The 18452-nt window shown below is 39.1% G+C and overlaps 1 protein-coding gene across 1 annotated transcript in view; it reads right to left on the bottom strand.

The window, feature by feature from the left end:
- Nucleotides 1–10447: 10447 nt before the first annotated feature.
- The window catches only part of LOC147046642 (vertebrate ancient opsin-like), a 30742-nt gene continuing 22737 nt past the window's right edge, over nucleotides 10448–18452 (bottom strand). Inside the window, exon 4 of the mRNA XM_085930634.1 lies at nucleotides 10448–13163. Within this exon, the coding sequence (XP_085786760.1) occupies nucleotides 12891–13163 (273 nt within the window). The 3' untranslated portion in view covers nucleotides 10448–12890. The remainder of the gene's footprint in view (nucleotides 13164–18452) is intronic.

Raw genomic sequence — 18452 nt, 5'->3', positions numbered from 1 at the left:
AGCAATCAAAGGTGAAACTTTGAGTTGATTGTATTATGGTACACTAAACGCTATATATACCGTATTGGTCCGAATACAAGACGACCCCGATTATAAGATGACCCCCTTTTTCAAGACTCAAGTTTGAAAATATGACTTTTTGAACACCAAATTTAATTTTTAGAAAGAAAATAATTACATCTGAAACAAATGATTACAGAAATATATTTGAGAGAAAAAGCATGTTATTTTGCCTCATTCGAATCATGCAAAAACTGTCTATCACATCTTAATATCTGAACATTTAAATATGTAAACTAAAGTGCAATCACATTTGTAAATGAGTGGCTTCTGGTTTTTGAAATGTAAATAAACCAATCTACTGTGATATAACAACAAAATTGCAATAACTGCATTAACCATCAAAGTAAAGTCTAACTGTAACTGTTGTCTTGAAACAAATCTGAATAAGGAAAGACATTGCAATAAAATAATGCAAACTGCTACTGCTATTGTTGGGGAGCCTGAGGACTGTATGGGGGGGTTGGCTCGGATGGTTACGCTCTTTACGCCCTCGGTGTTACGCTCAGCTGGGGTGGTGAGCCAAAAGTGCGAGGACTCAGGAGACAAGACACAGAGACTGAGGTTTCAGGGCAAAAATAATATATTTACTTCTCTCACGAAAAGGTGATCCAAGGTGGATTGGAGGGAGGAGACACTGGTTTGACGTGGAGTTGAGCGCTGACCACGGAAGGTTAACGTCGAAGCGTCGAGCACTGTCTCGAAGGGGGTTTTGTAGACAGCCTCTGACGAGATGATCTGGAACAGCTTGGTTGATTGAGATGAGCCACACCTGTGCTGGGCTGACTGGGGATGAGTGGCACAACACCCGGGTGTCGGTCAGAACACAGGAGGGAAGACGTGGTTCAGTTTTGATTGCTTTACTGAATTATTGGCAAATAATAATAATAATAAATAACCATCAATGAAATACTCTCGGCAACACACCAATCGAGACAACAAAATACATTTGCTGGCGACCCTTAGTCGCCGTGCCACTGCGTAACGGCTACTCGTACGATGTGAGGCAAACTTAAAGGAACACGCCGGAGCTGTCAATCAAACGGCGTGCACACGAAGCAAACTGCGATCGGACAAACGGCACAACAGTGGACAGTAGTAACAATGAAATGTATATACTCACTTTGTGTCAAAGATGCACACAATCACAGTAACATACTCAGTCGATACCAGCAACCTTTAACTTACCGCTGCGCACAAGTGAAAATGGGTATAATGTCCAGACCCCGAAGATAAGACGACCCCCACTTTTTCGGTCTTACTTCAATGCAAAAAACATGCTCTTATATTCGGGCCAAAACAGTACATATATTGCAGTGACGTGCAGTGAGGTTCATGACTGGTGAGGCACTGATGTCAACCCCGGTAAAAATTGTCCGGCACCTAACCGTGTCACAAAAAAGGTTGGTGAATGCTGCTCTAGTGTAGCATATTCATTTTTTTATTTGAATTATTTTAATTAAAATCTCATTAATTAATAATTAATAAAAATTAATTAATTAAAATATCAGCAGTCTTCACACATAAAAACACTCAATAAAGCACATGAAATCAAAAACTTGTTTTCGATCGTGCGTACTCCGTTTGCTCCGAAGTCCCGTTGTCTGAATCAAACCTTTTTAACTCTGGAGTTGGTCTTCCTTTACTGATGACCTCCTGCTTAAAGTTAAAGTCCCAAAGTCCCAATGATCATCGTCACACATACATCTGGCTGTGGTGAAATTTGTCTTCTGCATTTAACCCATCCCCATGTGATTTTGATCCGTCCCCTGGGGAAGAGGGGAGCAGTGAGCAGAACTCGCGCTCGGGAATCATTTGGTGATCTAACCCCCCAATTCCAACCCTTAATGCTGAGTACCACGCAGGGAGGTGTTGGATTTAGACCACAATTTGGGAAGCGTGCTATCCGCGCCTCATGGCAAAAGCCATAACCAATCACCTGTTATCCAATTTACTTACCGCATGTTCGTTTTATTTCTTCAGTTTTAAGAAAAGGCTAAGACACCGAAACAAAATTTAGACTTACACAGGTTGGTTGAGTTCAATCACAATTCTTGTTAAGAAAGCTCTGTTTTCAGGAAAGTACAATACAGTGCTGGACTTTTTGTGCGACCATGCTCAAGAGCAGAAAGTCTCCATTCAGAAAAGGCAACGGTTCAAGGTTCGTTGGTCATTTTATATTCAGTTGCACATGACAGTGTGGGCCGAGTTTGTTGGGTGATGAGTCAAGGGGTGTGGCAAGTTCGCAGGAGAGCTGGTTCCGTGGGGTTGGGTGCTGATTATGGGTGATTCGGTGTGTGTGGGGGCTGTTGTTTTCCATCCCATCTTTCGGCCTTGGCGATCACCTTTGGCCGGGTTCTTGGTGGTTTTCCTTCTGCCGCTCTTCCTCTACCGGTCTTATCCTTCCTGTAAACCATTCTAGCACATATATCCACTTCGCCTACTGTCGCACACCGTTTCAATTGTGTCATTTTGTACGGGATTTTGTGAGCTTTTGGCTGTGACATCATCAATTTATTAATGTTCCCTGACTATGCAAAGTTTGTACTCACCACTTACCATGTTTTTGTTTGTTTGCTCTTTTGATACTCCATGTACTTGCTTACGTCATCATATTCTTAGTTTAATCATGTTTCCAACCATATCTTTTCTTTGTTAGGCAAAATATTTCCCTCTGTCCAGAACGTTCAGTAGTAATCGAAAAACTGGCGTCTAGCATTAGTCAAAACACAAGATTTAATCAAGTACTGAACATTTTCAGACGACGTTGGCAGTGTCGGTGATTTCGAAAATCATCAGGCATGCATTAAACAGTTCCTTAAGGGTCATTAAGCTATTCAAGCAATATATCAAAAAACATTTGTTATTTCAAAGTGCTCAGAAATACATATCAGATCATGAAGTTATGAAAACCTTTGTCATTACCACCTATCAAAAATGTCTAGTTATGTCTTCTTTATTGATTTGGTGTGTAGGTATAATTATATGCTTAAAATGTTTCTTTTATTGATTTGATATGTGAATATACTTGTCTGCTTATGTACTTTATTCAATGAGGTTTGAGCATATCTGTTTTTGTAGCTAGGCAGGACTTTTTGTATTTCGATACTATTCCTTGCAATGGATCCCATTTATATAGTCTTTGGTATGACCCGGCCGAGGTTTGAACCCACAATCTTCCAGTCTCAGGGAGGACACTCTACCTTTTGGCCACTGAGTTGCTTCGACCGAAAATCCACAATTGAAAATCATTTGGATATGTAATCCTCCATTGTAAAACGACCCTGAACCGGTTGCCAGCCAATCGCAGGGCACACAGAGACAAACAACCATTTGCACTCGCACTCACACCGAGGGACAATTTGGAGTGCTCAATCGGCCTACCAAGCATGTTTTGGAGATGTGGGAGGAACAAAACCCGCATGGGCCCGGGGAGAACATGCAAACCCCACAGAGGGAGGGCCAGAGGTGGAATCGAACCCGCACCCTCCTAACTGTGAGGCGGACGTGCTACCCAGTGCCCCACCGAGCCACCCCACGTCATAAGTCATGTCATAAAATCTCATTTATTGTATATATAGAAAATGTAGGTTGGATTCTGATGATACATCCTCTGGGACTTTGGGTTCCACACTTTTTTTCCCAAAGTGTCAGAAAAGTTCTCCTACTGCATGTCAGAGCTGTCTCCGGTGCTCGTGACAATATGCAGCAGTTCAAGCACTCATCCAAGGTAAAACACTGAAGGAAATACATTTTTCCTTGCGTATTAATCACTTGGGATGAGTCTGGCAAAAGCTGCCATCATTAATTGAGTGGAATCCATACGCTGTGTTTCAATAACCTCCAATCTTCCATCTACTAATGCCACAGGTGAACAATAGAGTCATGGCGGATTCTGCCGATTCAGCAAATGTGGCTTGCTAACAAACGTAATAAATGAGATGCCACATTTTTGCTTCCTCTCCAATGCTTCTGCTGAGCTGATGTTCCGGCGGCGCCTTAAGGTGAGAGCTCATCATAAGCATGTCCTCAGTGACGCTTTCCGTGCTTCTGTGCAGCCTTTTATCTTCAGTCCGGTCCCTCTTCCCGGGGATGAAAAATGAAAACGGGACCAAGAGTGTCCTGCCTCAGTCAGTCGTTGATGCTTCATTAGGTGCTTGGTGGGGCCATTTATTGCTGTTATCGCCTCGCCACAAGGGGTCCCCGCTACTGTTGCCTCCCCTGCACTTGCATGTATTCATATACACATTTTGCACGTAAAGTAGCACTCGTCATCATTGACTAATTGGACCCTCAGTGTTGATTAATTTTCGTACAGACAGCTTGGACCATTCCATGACGTGCCACCAGCTGTTCAATGCCTCATTATATTGATTAGTCAATGGAAATAAGAACACTTTTGGTGGTCCACTTAAGGCTCGATTGAAATGCTTTCCAGGACATGTGTCGAATTTATCAATTCAACTTGGAAAAAGGCAAAGCTGGGGATATCAAATGTGCTCATCTAAGATCGTGATTGTGAAACCTAATTGAATTGGAAATCTATTTTCTAATTTCTCAAGTCTTCGTTAATTAAGGTGGTGATGTGATGTAATGTTTTGGCAAGGTCAACCTAGTTTATCTACAGTATAGAGTGCAATTCATATATGGGCAATTCAAAGTGCTAAAGCATGGAAAAATTATAACTAATTGATTATATTTATATCCATCATCTATGTACCTAATCAAAGTGTGTGCTCAATGATGCTGCAATAGCAACCCCACTCGACTCCCTGCCTGGGTCACAGTGTCCTTCTCAGCGCTGCTATATGTGCTTTGCTTTGACAGCGCCATATTTCAGTGCGATGGGCATGCAACCTCTACTCTGCAGAGTTACAGAGCAAAGGTATGGCATGTACACCGCTATTATTTACTTCCAATTTCACACACTATTCATAACTCGCACAAATCTGTCTGTTCACGCCCTCACAGAGAGGAATAGAGTACGCTCAGTAAACCTGTATATGAATAAATCAATAATATATATATATATATATATATATATATATATATATATATATATATATATATATATATACACTGCTCAAAAAAATTAAAGGAACATTATGAAAACACATCAGATTTCAATGGTGAAAAAAAAAAGTTGGATATCAATACTGATATGGACAGTTTAATGTCTCAGGAACAAAAGGATGCCACATCTTTTGATGGAAATAAAAGTTTTCAGCCTACAGAGGGCTCAGTATATAGACACCCCAAAAATCAAAGTGAAAAAATGATGTGGCGGGCTCGTCCATTTTTCCTAAATTCAATTTCTGCAATTCAAAATGCTTGTATGCATGCTTGACAACGTCGCGGCATACATATATATATATATATATATATATATATATATATATATATATATATATATATATATATATATATATATATATAGTTTGTGCAAGTTTGAGCACCTCTGATCATTTTCATGATTTTCCTTTAGAAATCATTGGTTGTTCGGATCAGCAATTTCAGTTACATATATCATATAGCAGACAAACACAGTGATATTTGAGAAGTCAAATGAAGTTTATAGGATTTACAGAAAGTGTGCAATCATTACTTGAACAAAAGTAGGCCGGTTATCAATGCATCAGCACATTATCACGCATCCGGAGTCTCTTTTCTAGGTAATGACTATTGGTAGCCAGTATCCAAATTTCCCATTAGCCTTGAGTGATTAGGCTTACTAATGAGTCGGTCAATGCAATTATTTGGTCAGCAGCAAGGTATACCCTTGACAGTTGACAAGTCTATTTGTAATCTTCAACCTTATAGGATTATTGTCCAACAAATACTTAATTGAAAAGCAGCAATAGATATTCTCATTTCAGCAGATGAGCCTGGATTTCAAAATGAATAAACACGAAGAAGTGATTATACAACCCAGATGTCCTCTAAATGTTCTTGTCCACCAACCTGAGTTTAGGTCTCATGCAACCGGCCCCACCTCCATTTTGTCTCTCGGTCTCAGGGGCAGCCACTATTAACTAAAGTTCCGCAAATGACAAGCTCTCATTCTCCCCTCCAACAACCAGAGCCACCCTTTTCACTGGGACCTCTGGGATGCCATATTGATTGTCTGTCTCATTTTCACAAGCCATGTCCTTCCCTGGATATTTTTAAACCTAACATGGGTGAATTTAAAGAAAAATAAAGCAGGGTTGTGTGTGGATGCCCAAGTTTACACTGTGTTTCAAATTATTAGACATGGGCTACTTTAGTTGATTTTCCTAAACGGCCAATAACATTTGCATTGAATAGATCACAAAAATCATAGAAGATGTAAATAAACATAAAGATCTGCTGGGTTAAGTTTAAAGTTTTCCTCCCTCAGCATTAACAATCGATAGCAAAGTTAAGCAGCATTGTTCCCCAAGCTTATGACATTATCAAAACATGCCTTTTTGTCTGCATAATGCATAATGTAGAATCAGACACACTCAGACTTAGGCACATTTGAGTGCAGAGTGACAATATTGATATTTGATGTTGCTGCATCGTTAATCAGTCAAGGGAGACAACCATGAAATGAGATGTGGATGACAGTAGCATCCGTTTGAGTATGCTCACTTTGTTTTGCCGTTCTCCTTGTTTTTAATAAATGACTAAAAAGTGCAGCGGTGACTATGACTCCAGTTTTTGGTTTTTGTATGTGTCACCCCGCCACTGAGTCTCAAGCAAAATATTTGTGTAAATTTTGTGAAATCCTGCCAACTACCAAACCAACTAATAATTTGCAAGCAAAAATTGTGCTCACATTTTTTCATTAACAAGCTTAAATGAGACTGTGTGAGATGTCATACAAAAAAAAGGTAAAGCAACCCATTTTCCAGTCAATCTGAGTGTGCACATCCGCATCACAAATAGTCCTTGAAAGTGGACAAGGCTGTTCATTAACTTTCTTTTTTCCATCCATTCTTCTTCCTGTCCAGTTCAGCTGGGAAGGTCACTTAGTGAAGCGAGCTATGCCATTGAGACCTCATTAGCATGCTCTTCGGATCATTTCCGCTGTCCTTCTCAAACGGGACGTGCATCAACGTGTAAAATGCAACAAAGCCATCTGAATAAATCACTCTGTCAGAGTCTTTAGAGTCATGTCTTTAGACATGCAGCTTTTGTCTTGTTTTCATTTGGGACGAATAGTGGTAAAATTCAAAACTATAAAAAAAATGTATGAAAAAGAATATGCTGAATTTTGTACCTCCAACAACTGCCCCTATATTTTTAATATCATCATTTAACAGTTTTTTTTTTACTCAAAATTTTTTAAATCGATCCTCCCTAAAATAATCAAAACATTAACAAACCATAATAAGATTGGAAGCACAGAAACATGTCAACAAATTAAAGGAAATGAAAAACGAATGAACAGATACATACACCACACACACACACACACGCGCGCACACACACACACACACACACACACACACACACACACACACACACACACACACACACACACACACGTAAACAAACAGCAAATTGTAATTACTTTAATCTCATTACATTTGGCACTTTGACACTGATCTTTTCACAGTGAAAAAGAATCGCTGTGTTCATCAAAATTACTCGACACAGTTGACACTTAGAGAGCTAAACAGAGCATATAATTAACAATTACTATCTTAATTAACTCCCACTGACCCCAATGCGGCCTTTGTATTTACACATTATGTAATTTTGGTCACTCCATGTCAACAGATAGAACATGTCGGTGAGTAATTGATGCAATATGTGACCATTTAAAAAATATGTGACCTTATGTTCTTTGCTATACGCTTTCCTGTCATGGCATTTATAGCTTTTTCATGCACAACATCAATATGTAATATAGCACAAAATGGCAAGTGACATTTAAAAAACTTGTGGTAAATTGCAACATGCGCTTCCCTTACTATTTTCTGTTGGAGGTGCATTAAAAGCAACTATAGTGAACTACTAAAAAACATTTAATAGAGTGCAGATAATCCCAAATAGCTTTTGGGAATTCGGGGAAATGGGTTGCTGGCAAAAGAGGAAAAAAATTTTTTTTTCTGGAACCGTTTTTAATATTTATGTATGTTTACATATTCACAAAGTTCTGTTTCAATATTTACAGCCTGGTTGAGATGGGTCTATAATTTGCTGAAGAGAAAATATTCATTGTTTTCTTTCTTTTAGAAGTGGCTTGATAGGAGAAACTTTCAGTGGTTTAAGTTTACATTGACAGCAAAGTTTCCACTGCAGTTGCATTGACCGATCCAGTAATGAACCAATTTCTAATGGAATTTGAAAGTGATCTGAGGTTGTCTGGTTCCATGCACATTTTATGAGTTAGTGATGTAAAACCAAATTGTGCCAACATAAATCCGAATGAATCTAATGGTGCTTGAACGTGCAGCGTAAATCTAACCAAAGTTGTCAGATGAAGAAATATGACAAAAGAAGAAGTCTCCTGCCTTTCCAATTTAATCGTCCTGGCTGGTGATTAATGCCGTATGAGCAGCCTTCTGTTTCCATATCTCCTTTCTCGACTCAAAAGTTGCCCTTCCTGTTACTCCCACAGCATCTGTGCCTTTCTCATTTAAACATAGCTTGCTGGGCAACAATTATTTTGAGATTCAAAGATGATTCTCCTCTACAGTGGCAAATGACAAGGGAGGAGAATAACAGAGATGGAGTACAGGCTTGGAAAGTGTAAGAGAGGCAGCTGATAGTGTTATGCCACAAGGGTGCGGACCACGAGGCATGGATGGAGGAGAGGCTTCAAATATTGCTATCAGATGTCATCGGCAATAGTCCTATTGCTACAACCATCATGAACACAGTGATTACTTTCCTCATGAAGACAATTTTAGAAAAGTCTAGAGGTATAGAGATAAAAAAAAATAAAAAAAATAAAAAAAAAAAAATATATATATATATATATATATATATATATATATATATATATATATATATATATATATATATATATATATATATATATATGTGTATAGTATATACATACTAGTGGGGAAATGGTATGAATGGTATGGTACTAGAAGGAAACTAGTATATATATATATATATATATATATATATATATGTATATATATACTATATATATAGTATTTAATGCACTCCAAATTTACGGAACTGAGAAATGAAATACACTGAGGTCGCACAGTAATCCTCTATTAGTATTGTGATTGACAGGTGATCAGCTCAACTCACCTGGGATAGGCTTCGACCTCGCCAAGTAGGTAGCAGACCAAAAGTATAAATAAAAAAAGAGAACATAGGGAATTCATCCTCCCCTCTGCACTCTAGATGGATGCTTTAAGTGTCATGGGGGTTCACATTATTTTTATATTTTTTATTTTAGTGATGGTCCAGATAGGAAATTGCACTACTACACTGCCTAATGAGACAGAAATCCCATCCTCAAAGTGACCTGCTGTTTTTAAGCTATGCAAGCCCAGTGAGAGGATCAGTCAAATTGTTCCCACTTGCTATTTGGAGATGCGAGAGGCATATTGCATTGAGCGCAGCAGGCACCATCTGGTAATTCCTCTGGAGGTGTGGCCGCATCACACGCTGAGCAATCAAGAAAAGACACTGCAACCTCATTTATTTAGCATATCAGGCGCTGGGCTTAAAGCTTGGGGGCTCTTAGTATAATGTCAGCAAACAAATGAGGATAAACATTCCTACATTTCTGTGTGATAACGACCAAGGAGTGAAAATAATAAGCGGACGCATGAACACAATAAAAGCATGAATCCAAGAAAAGTGGCATTTTATTTGAATCACAAGACACACAACAGCAGACATATGAACACAATAAAAGCATGAATCCAAGAAAAGTGGCATTTTATTTTGAGGAAAATACATTTGTTAATAAATATTCCTGGGGCACCTCAAATTGAATTGAAAATAGGAATGCATTGCTTACTTATACATTTCTGTGTAATTTTTCAGCTCCATCTTTATAAAAGAAAGTGCAAAGTGAGCCAAATGAAGAATCGCTGTTTATGCTTTTGTATGTATTATGATTATAAAGGGCTAATTTCTGAGAAGGAAAAATATCCTCATTTTGTCTTGTGTAATCTCTTGTTGTTTTTTTTTCCAACTTTATTTCTTTCTGCAGGACATTTTTCCTTTCTCTAAATATGATTAACACAAATGATAGGCTGCACAAGGCCAAAGAAAGAGAGAGAGAGAGAGAGAGAGAGAGAGAGAGAGAGAGAGAGAGAGAGAGAGAGAGAGAGAGAGAGAGAGAGAGAGAGAGAGAAAGAGAGAGAGAGAGAGAGAGAGAGAGAGAGAGAGAAAGAGAGAGAGAGAACTTGAGTACTTGAGAGAGTACTTGACTGGACAATTGACCTGATAGTGTCTACTCGACCTCCCTCCTTCCCCAAAGCCGCCTGGTCAGATGTTTTAATGTGCCTCAAGCTTATCACACTTGTCTCCAGTGCTCTGATAATAAAAGTTTATCAAAGTGGAGGTGTGCACCACTGTCCTATTTCATTCAGCTCAAGATAACAATCTTCTTCTTAATCTGCTCTCTTGTCCTTAATGGCTTTGTGTCCATTATTACCCTTTGGCAGGATTTCCCCATCATTAGTTAGGGCAGAGCAACATTTTGAGACAATCAATTATTCAAAATTATAACAAGGTCATTTTCTACTTTAAGAGGAAGAGTTCTTGTAGCATAACAAATGAAGGAAGGGAAATTTTTGGGCATTTTCTTGCTTCTTTTCTGGGACAAATTAATCACTCGGTTCATTACTTCCTGCGGGCCCTGTAATATATGCATATTTAATATTTAATTTGTGTAATACCTTTATTGCACAGCTTTATTATTTCTACTGAACTATAATGAATGCTTTTGTTTATTTTAAGGTTGATAGTGAAACTTCTTTTTAACTTTAAAAAAATAATGCCGCTCGCACAAAAGTATTAGACTGAATACTGGTGTTATTTAGACTGAACAAACTAAAGGGTTGAGATTAGATCAAAACAAAGACCAGGATAAGGCTTATTATACAGTACATTATAGAAATCTACAAAATTTTATTTTTCATTTGCATGCAATGCCACGTGATTGACTGGTGACTAGTCTGACTTTGGACCTACATGAGCTGAGATTATTTCCAGCGAGCTATGAACCTGAACACAATAAGTACATTGAATTCCAAGAAGAGTGCTTGAATCTCCAATCCTCCCAAGTAATTTTAATGCAGATATTTTATGGCCAACATGTTGATAAAAAATCTTGAAGAAGTTGTAAGATAAATGCAATTTGATGTCAAGGTCTTGTGGATATTCTACCAGTTCATCAGAACTTGTACCCAGAGTGCATCCGCTTTGCCAGCAGTAAAACGTTTTTCTTTGCAGTGATGGTTGGCTGCCTTCTGTCACGGATTTTCTTCAAAACCTTTCTGGATAGAATTTCTTCCCATGGCCAAAGCGTTGAGGGAGTCCTGATTGATGATGTATCACATCTCATCTTTTTGAAGATGATGTGCAAGGTTCTGTTGGCTTCGTCAAGCTGTGATCTTAGAATCTCACTGGTGCGGCTCTGTATGCATTATAAATACAGATAATATATATTGAAGCTAAAACGATAGATAAAAAAAACTTTATTAAGACGTCACCTCTCAAAAAAATATCAAAATTTCTTTAGCTTTGGTATCACCTTGTGTACCATTCAACGATGTATACAAGATCATTATAGCCCATAGGAAGGATCAGGTGGGGGTTCTACACAACACAAATCTTTTCAGCAACGCGATAACCACAACACTGAAATCTTAAACATGGCACCACAATACTGATTCTCGATCAGCTTTTAGAAATCTTCGCAAGCTATCGTAGCAGACGATAAAAGGTCGAAATCGTTCAACTGGATGCAGACAAGCATTCTACAAACAATATATACACAACAAAATAATCTTAGCAAGAACAGACTGTTTTGTTTTGCTCTAGAAAGAAGTATGACATAATCCTCGTTGTTGGAAATAGTCTCGGGTGGTTGTAAACGTGTTTTTGCAAGGCGTATAAAATGTGTCCATTTTAGCAAACTGCCAACACTTTGGGTTTAGAAAACAAGGGACCCTGAGTTATGGGTTTAACCAGAAACATTTGACTGTGCATGCATCAAATTACAAACAATGAAAAGATCATTCCAAAGGGATTGTTCATTTTGTTTTGTTTTTTTCTGGCAGGGATGCAAACTTTCTAGTGCCATCCACTAAACATGACTAAATGTCAATGTGAGATTAAGCGGGATCAAACATTCTAGTGATATCGATCGTCAAGTGCACATGCACACTGGTGAGGCAACGATTCAGTAACGCTCGAGCATGCAGAGATCATTATTACCTTCCAATGCTGCTTACATGGCAGCAATGCTAGATGTGCAATTCCGTATTGGGATGAAAAGACCATGAGGGGGAATTTGAATGCATTTTAAAATGACTAGTGATCGATTCAAGATCTGACCAAAATGCTCATCTCGGCTTGCAAAGATAAATCATCCACTTCAAAAGTATTCTTTTAGCTCTTTGCTGTTTTTTTTTTCATGTTCAGGTCATACTGTAAGAGTTGACCACATTTTGTCCGCAAGAAAATACAGACTGTAAATGTACGTTGGTTCAGTTCTCGTCAAATTTAACCCTAAGCAAGTCCAAGGGTTCCGTACAGAACTGCTCGGCAGCAACCTGGACACTAGTCTGAACTGGCTCAAACTACAAAACAGCACCACTAATTTGTGAAGCCTTTTCATGGTTTTCCGCCGATGTCACGGTTTTCATCAGCGTTCACCCATCGAACTGAGCCACGAGTGATACGACAACAGGCTGGTTGAGGTCTGAAGAAGGGGCTTTGGTGACATCAAGGGTGGGTTCCAGTTGGGGCAGCGCAACGGCTGGCTGACCCAGAGAGGCCACCATGAACAGAAAGTTGTTAGTACGACGGGGACCAGTCAATGCTGCAGCCCTCATGGGCTTGGTGCCAACTTTTGATGAGCTCTTCATGCTGGAGCCTCGCCGAGGAGCCTCGCAATGTAGCAGCGCTTGGAAACATCTGTAAAACTGAGGCATAGTAGAGAGGGGTTGGATCAAAACACAAGTACAGAATCAGTAAAGATCCTTCCTGTAGCAAATGAAAGTTTGCCATGCAATTTCTCGCATAGTGAGTGCTTAGATATAATTCTGACTGATCTCCCTCCTTCCTGCGTCTTGCCACATGATTCTCTTATTGGGGTTATTGTGGGAAACACTTTTACAAGCAAAAGAAAAAGGCTCCCAGTTGTAATTTATAGGTAGTCTCCAAATGATATTAAACATACTAGTAATTAGATTTTCATTCACAATTATTGCATTCTCAATTGCCTGAATGATGAAGTTGTTGATTTACACTGAGAGAGCACAGAAGAATGTAATTTCATTTTTCTTTCTTTCTAAAAATAACTTTGCAGTCCAGTGTCACGCAGCTCAGAGTCCAGGTATCCAGTTGGGCTGATGGACAGATAGGAAGATTCTGAATAATTGAGTACCCGAGCAGCAGTTTGACAGCATAACAATTCATTCAGGATGCTTGGCTGTACTTGAAATTCCAGGCATTTCCAAACACGTCCATCCGCAGAGTGTATAGTTAAGACGGGAAACACACATTTGACACTTTTATTCCTTCATTCCAAGTAAGTGTGGAATCTTATAACACTCTTGAGAAAACGTAGTATACTTAGTATACGCAATGACTTGAACGTATACTTATAGTCTACTACATTTTATCATAAGTGCAAAATACGGTCAAATTCGTTCACAGCCTGTTTAGAAAAGCAGAGAGACAGGAGAGGAAACACAATTACACAACATTGTTTCAATAAACACCAAATACGTGTTGTAAAAGAGATCATTGATCCAAAAATATTACATAACATTACAAAAAGTACATTGACAAAGGTCTGACAGATATGAAAGTGGAGGGGAAATATTTTTCTTTGAAGAAAATAAGAAAATAAAAATGAGAATCCAACAGAATCCACACAAGAAACATCAACAGCCACATTTGCATTTGCTCTTTGACCTTCATTCACAATAACTGTATTTACATTACATTGAATGTATTGAATAAAACATTTGCACATCTTAGACAACACACGAATTCTAAATAATAAATGAATGCTTGAATTCTTAGATGCTCTGTACCGTCAGAAATAAACCTGGCTGACTTGACCCTGACCTTATCAAATATTTGCTGGATGTGAGCAGTACATTTTTATAAGCAAGGCATTGGTCCCATTTGCCTGGCTGTCAATAACCTGCAGTTCGTCTAAGAATGGAGGAAAGCAACAAGTCTCCTGATACACTGACGGGGCTCAGTCGACCAAGGAAGAAATGGAAGGGGTTGAATTGTGCCAACACACACGTACGCACGCGAGGGCGATAAGGTCAAACAAACGGAGAAGACAGGCACGGGAACATGAATCATAGCAGGGAGATTGAAAGATAGGGATGCACTGACAAGATACTTTGAGGACAGAGGTGCCTTTTAGAGAGTGATTTCGGAATGATCATAATGGTTTATTGCTCTGAGCTACCTGATGCTTGGATACCACTTCACATGTCTTTTTTAATTAGGTAATTAAGTGCTATGCCATTATCAGTTTGTCATGGTTTTGTCTAGAAGTCTAAAATCTACACATACAAAGATACTTGTTTAGATCAGGTATTGTCAACCGGTGGTCCGCGGCCCTCGAGTGGTCCATGGCAATATTGCAGGTGGTCCGCAAAATTAGTAATGGAATTTTTTTTTTAACATTTCCATTCATTTTCTGAACCGCCTCGTCCCCATGGGGGTCGCGGGTGTGCTGGAGCCTATCCCAGCCGTCATCGGGCAGTAGGCGGGGGACACCCTGAACCGGTTGCCAGCCAATCGCAGGGCACACAGACAAAGACAAACAACCATTTTAACTCACACCTAGGAACAATTTGGAGTGCTCAATCGGCCTACCAAACATGTTTTTGGGATGTGGGAGGAAACCAGAATGCCCGGAGAAAACCCACGCAGGCCCTGGGGAGAACATGCAAACTCCACACAGTGAGATGGCTGGAGGTGGAATCGAGCCTGCACCCTTCTAACTGTGAGGCGGACGTGCTACCCAGTGCGCCACCAAGCCGTCCTAATTGTAATGTTTCTAAAAATAAAATGGATTTATTATTTAGACTTGAGTTTTTTTCAGCTTATTTTGTGAATCATTATCCATCCAAAACAATATGATGTCAAATGTAGCTGAGATTCCCAAAATAGATATACAGTTGCAAATAAAATAGCCTGTGTAGGTCTATCCTCATTCTGTATATTCAGTGGGAATTTTCCAAAGGATGTGCCCTAATCTTTGCTGCAGAATAGATTCCATATCTGATCGTTATTTAGATGCTGACAGTCACTTGAGTGCCGTTTAAATAATCTAAATGAAGTGATTCCGTGCTCGAATGCTTTGTTTATAGGCATTACTATGATAATTGGATGATTTGATTTGCTTCCATAAACAGTGAGATTGAGTAGAATTCCAGAACTGAAAAACGTGAATCAATATGATTTGAGCACAAACTGTTTTAGAACCACATGCAAGAATATATGAAGGAAAGGATTTTTCCTTTTGGTCAGGATGTAATTGGTATTGTGTGTGTTGTACATGTACATGAGCCTGAAATTTCAGACGCATCAGATTTCCGGACAGTTGAGTTTGATGTTTCCATATAGCACAAAAGCTGCTCGTCTTAAATGACAATAAGTTAACTTCCCGGACGACCGAGGAGGAGGATGCTTATGTTGTAATATGCATCGTATTGATTTAGTCAGGCACCAGTTGATCTAAATACAGTGGAGTCCCCTAGCGTGAAATGGTCCGGAAGAGGTACAGTACAACCAACGTGTTTTGGAAAACTATACCAATATAAAATGATATATGGATGTTTGGAATTGTGTTTTTAGAATAAGTTGAGATTTTTTTGTACGTATTAAAAATGAGGCTGCTCAACGTGCACGGGTCTGTAAGGTCTCAGAAAGGGGCGACAACTTCAAACGCTGCTCCAATAACCTCAAGATTGTTCCAAATTGTCAAGCTGGCTGTGAGGTGTGACGGTTTACAAGATGTTCCAGATGGGCAGATAGTTAATTAGGCATCAGTAATGTTTCATCTGGACGTTATTCACTCCAGTGCTTTGCTGTCTATGCAACTTTGTCAATGACATGTAAAACAGCGTTTGTTGACGGGAATCAAAAAGAGTACAGAGCGAAAACATACCCACAGGTCCACGGTATGAGTTCCTGGTCCCGGTGGCCTCATTGGCACTATTGGCGCCACTGAGGGGTGACGGGAGAATCCCACGCCAGTTGTTCCTTGTATCTGTACAGCATTTTTAGTCTTCAACTCGCCTCAACTCACAGTTTCCATAGTAACGGGCTGGGAGGAATTGAAGACTGAAAATGACATACAGGACATTGGAGTGTTCCCATCAGGCTGTCACAAGTTGGTAAATGTGTTTGGTTATAATTTCCAGTGAGGTCTTCTATTTGTAGCTGAGTGGAGGTCTTGTGTTTAAAGATGGAAACGAGACAAAACTGCTTCTGCTTATCAGATCTGGAAGACGTTGATTTCAACAATGCAAAAAATAAGCACAAAAGTCATCATAAAATAAAATATAGTATGTTAAAATAAATATCTTTTGTGAAAATGCAATCTAATTCAACTCTAGCTTCTTTGCGCACCTGGTGAGAATGTTGCCATACTTCAGATTTACTATATTTCACTCCAACAGTGTACCTGCTGTGTGTCAATATCACATGCTGAGAGGCTCCATTTAATACACTTGTGTTGGACACCAAGGGATGAGAATGTCCTGGAAATGTAAGCCGCATTTAAGGCATCCAGACATAACCATTATACAATATCTGACTTGGACATGCTTGGCAATGTTGCTCATTAAGTTCACCAAAGACTTACAATACAACATTCATACTCTTAGTTAGATGTGTTAGTTTTCAGATGTGGAATCGAATCAATAGCAATATAAGATGTACAAGAAAAATGACATGACTTGAATACAAAGAGGGTGTTAACCCTCCTTATGCTCGTGTTCAATCTGATGTGGTTCAGCACAATGACCAACTAGTCATTCCAAGGCATATTGTTTAAAATAATTTGCAAGTCCATTCAGCCCTTAAATGCATAAGTGGATCAAAAATGACTCGGTGAAGTTTTTTATTTCATAATTAAAAGTTATCCTTTCATCTTCCAGGTATTCCTCAAAAAACATGTTTTTGACATAATGGCATTTAAAATTTTAATTTACCTTTTATACATCTTAAGAAATTGTATTTAGAAAAATATCTCCAAAGAAAAATTTATGGCCTTGTGCATATGAGGTTAAAATCCTAACCCTAGTTTGAAACCCTAGTGTGAAACCCTAACCCTATTCAAACCCTACTTTGAAACCTTAACCCTAATTTTAAACCCTAACCCTAGTTTGAAACCCTACTTTGAAACCCTAACCATAGTTTGAAACCCTAACTCTAGTTTGAAACCCTAGTTTGAAACCCTGAACCTAGTTTTAATATAACATTTGAATGCATAAAGTGTTGCAACCTCATTCTATTCTATTCTATTCTGTTCTATTCTACAGCTCAGTGGCCTAGTAGTAGAGAGTCCGCCCTGAGACTGGAAGGTTGTGGGTTCAAACCCCGGCCGGGTCATACCAAAGACAAATAAAATGGAACCCATTGCCTCCCTGCTTGGCACTCGGCATTAAGGGTTGAAATTGGGGGGTTAGATCACCAAATGATTCCCAAGCGCGGCACCGCTGCTGCTCGCTGCTCCCCTCTCTCTCCCCCAGGGCAGGGGATGGGTTAAATGCAGAGGACAAATTTCACCACACCCAGATGTGTGTGTGCCGATGATCATTGGGACTTAACTATTCTATTCCAGTATAGAAAAGTATATTCCTTAAGTAATTCATAAAGAATAAAACGTTTTTTTTAAGTAATCAATCACACTATCTCGAGTGGGCATCGAGACCCGCTGAGAGTGTTTATAATAACACGTCATTGTTAATTGGTGTCCCCCATGGTTTAGAGGCCACCACTTGCAGTGAGAAATGAATTAGAAAAACATAAATGTGTTTATTTTTAGATAGCATGCTACTTAGATCCTTTATCAGATGTTACCACTTTATGTTGCCCTCTGATCTGTAACAAACGACTATGGGGACAAAGAAAAGATTATAGTATATCTTTTCTTGTACAATCCAATAGAATCCCTAAAGTGGAATCCCATGTTGAAAGCCATGCAAGAAAAGACAGAAATTAAACTGCCC

This window comes from Syngnathus leptorhynchus, chromosome 14, assembly GCF_054491065.1.
Source record: "Syngnathus leptorhynchus isolate UIUO chromosome 14, UIUO_Slep, whole genome shotgun sequence".
NCBI classification, from domain to species: domain Eukaryota; kingdom Metazoa; phylum Chordata; class Actinopteri; order Syngnathiformes; family Syngnathidae; genus Syngnathus; species Syngnathus leptorhynchus.
This window is presented reverse-complemented; position numbering and strand designations above follow the sequence as displayed.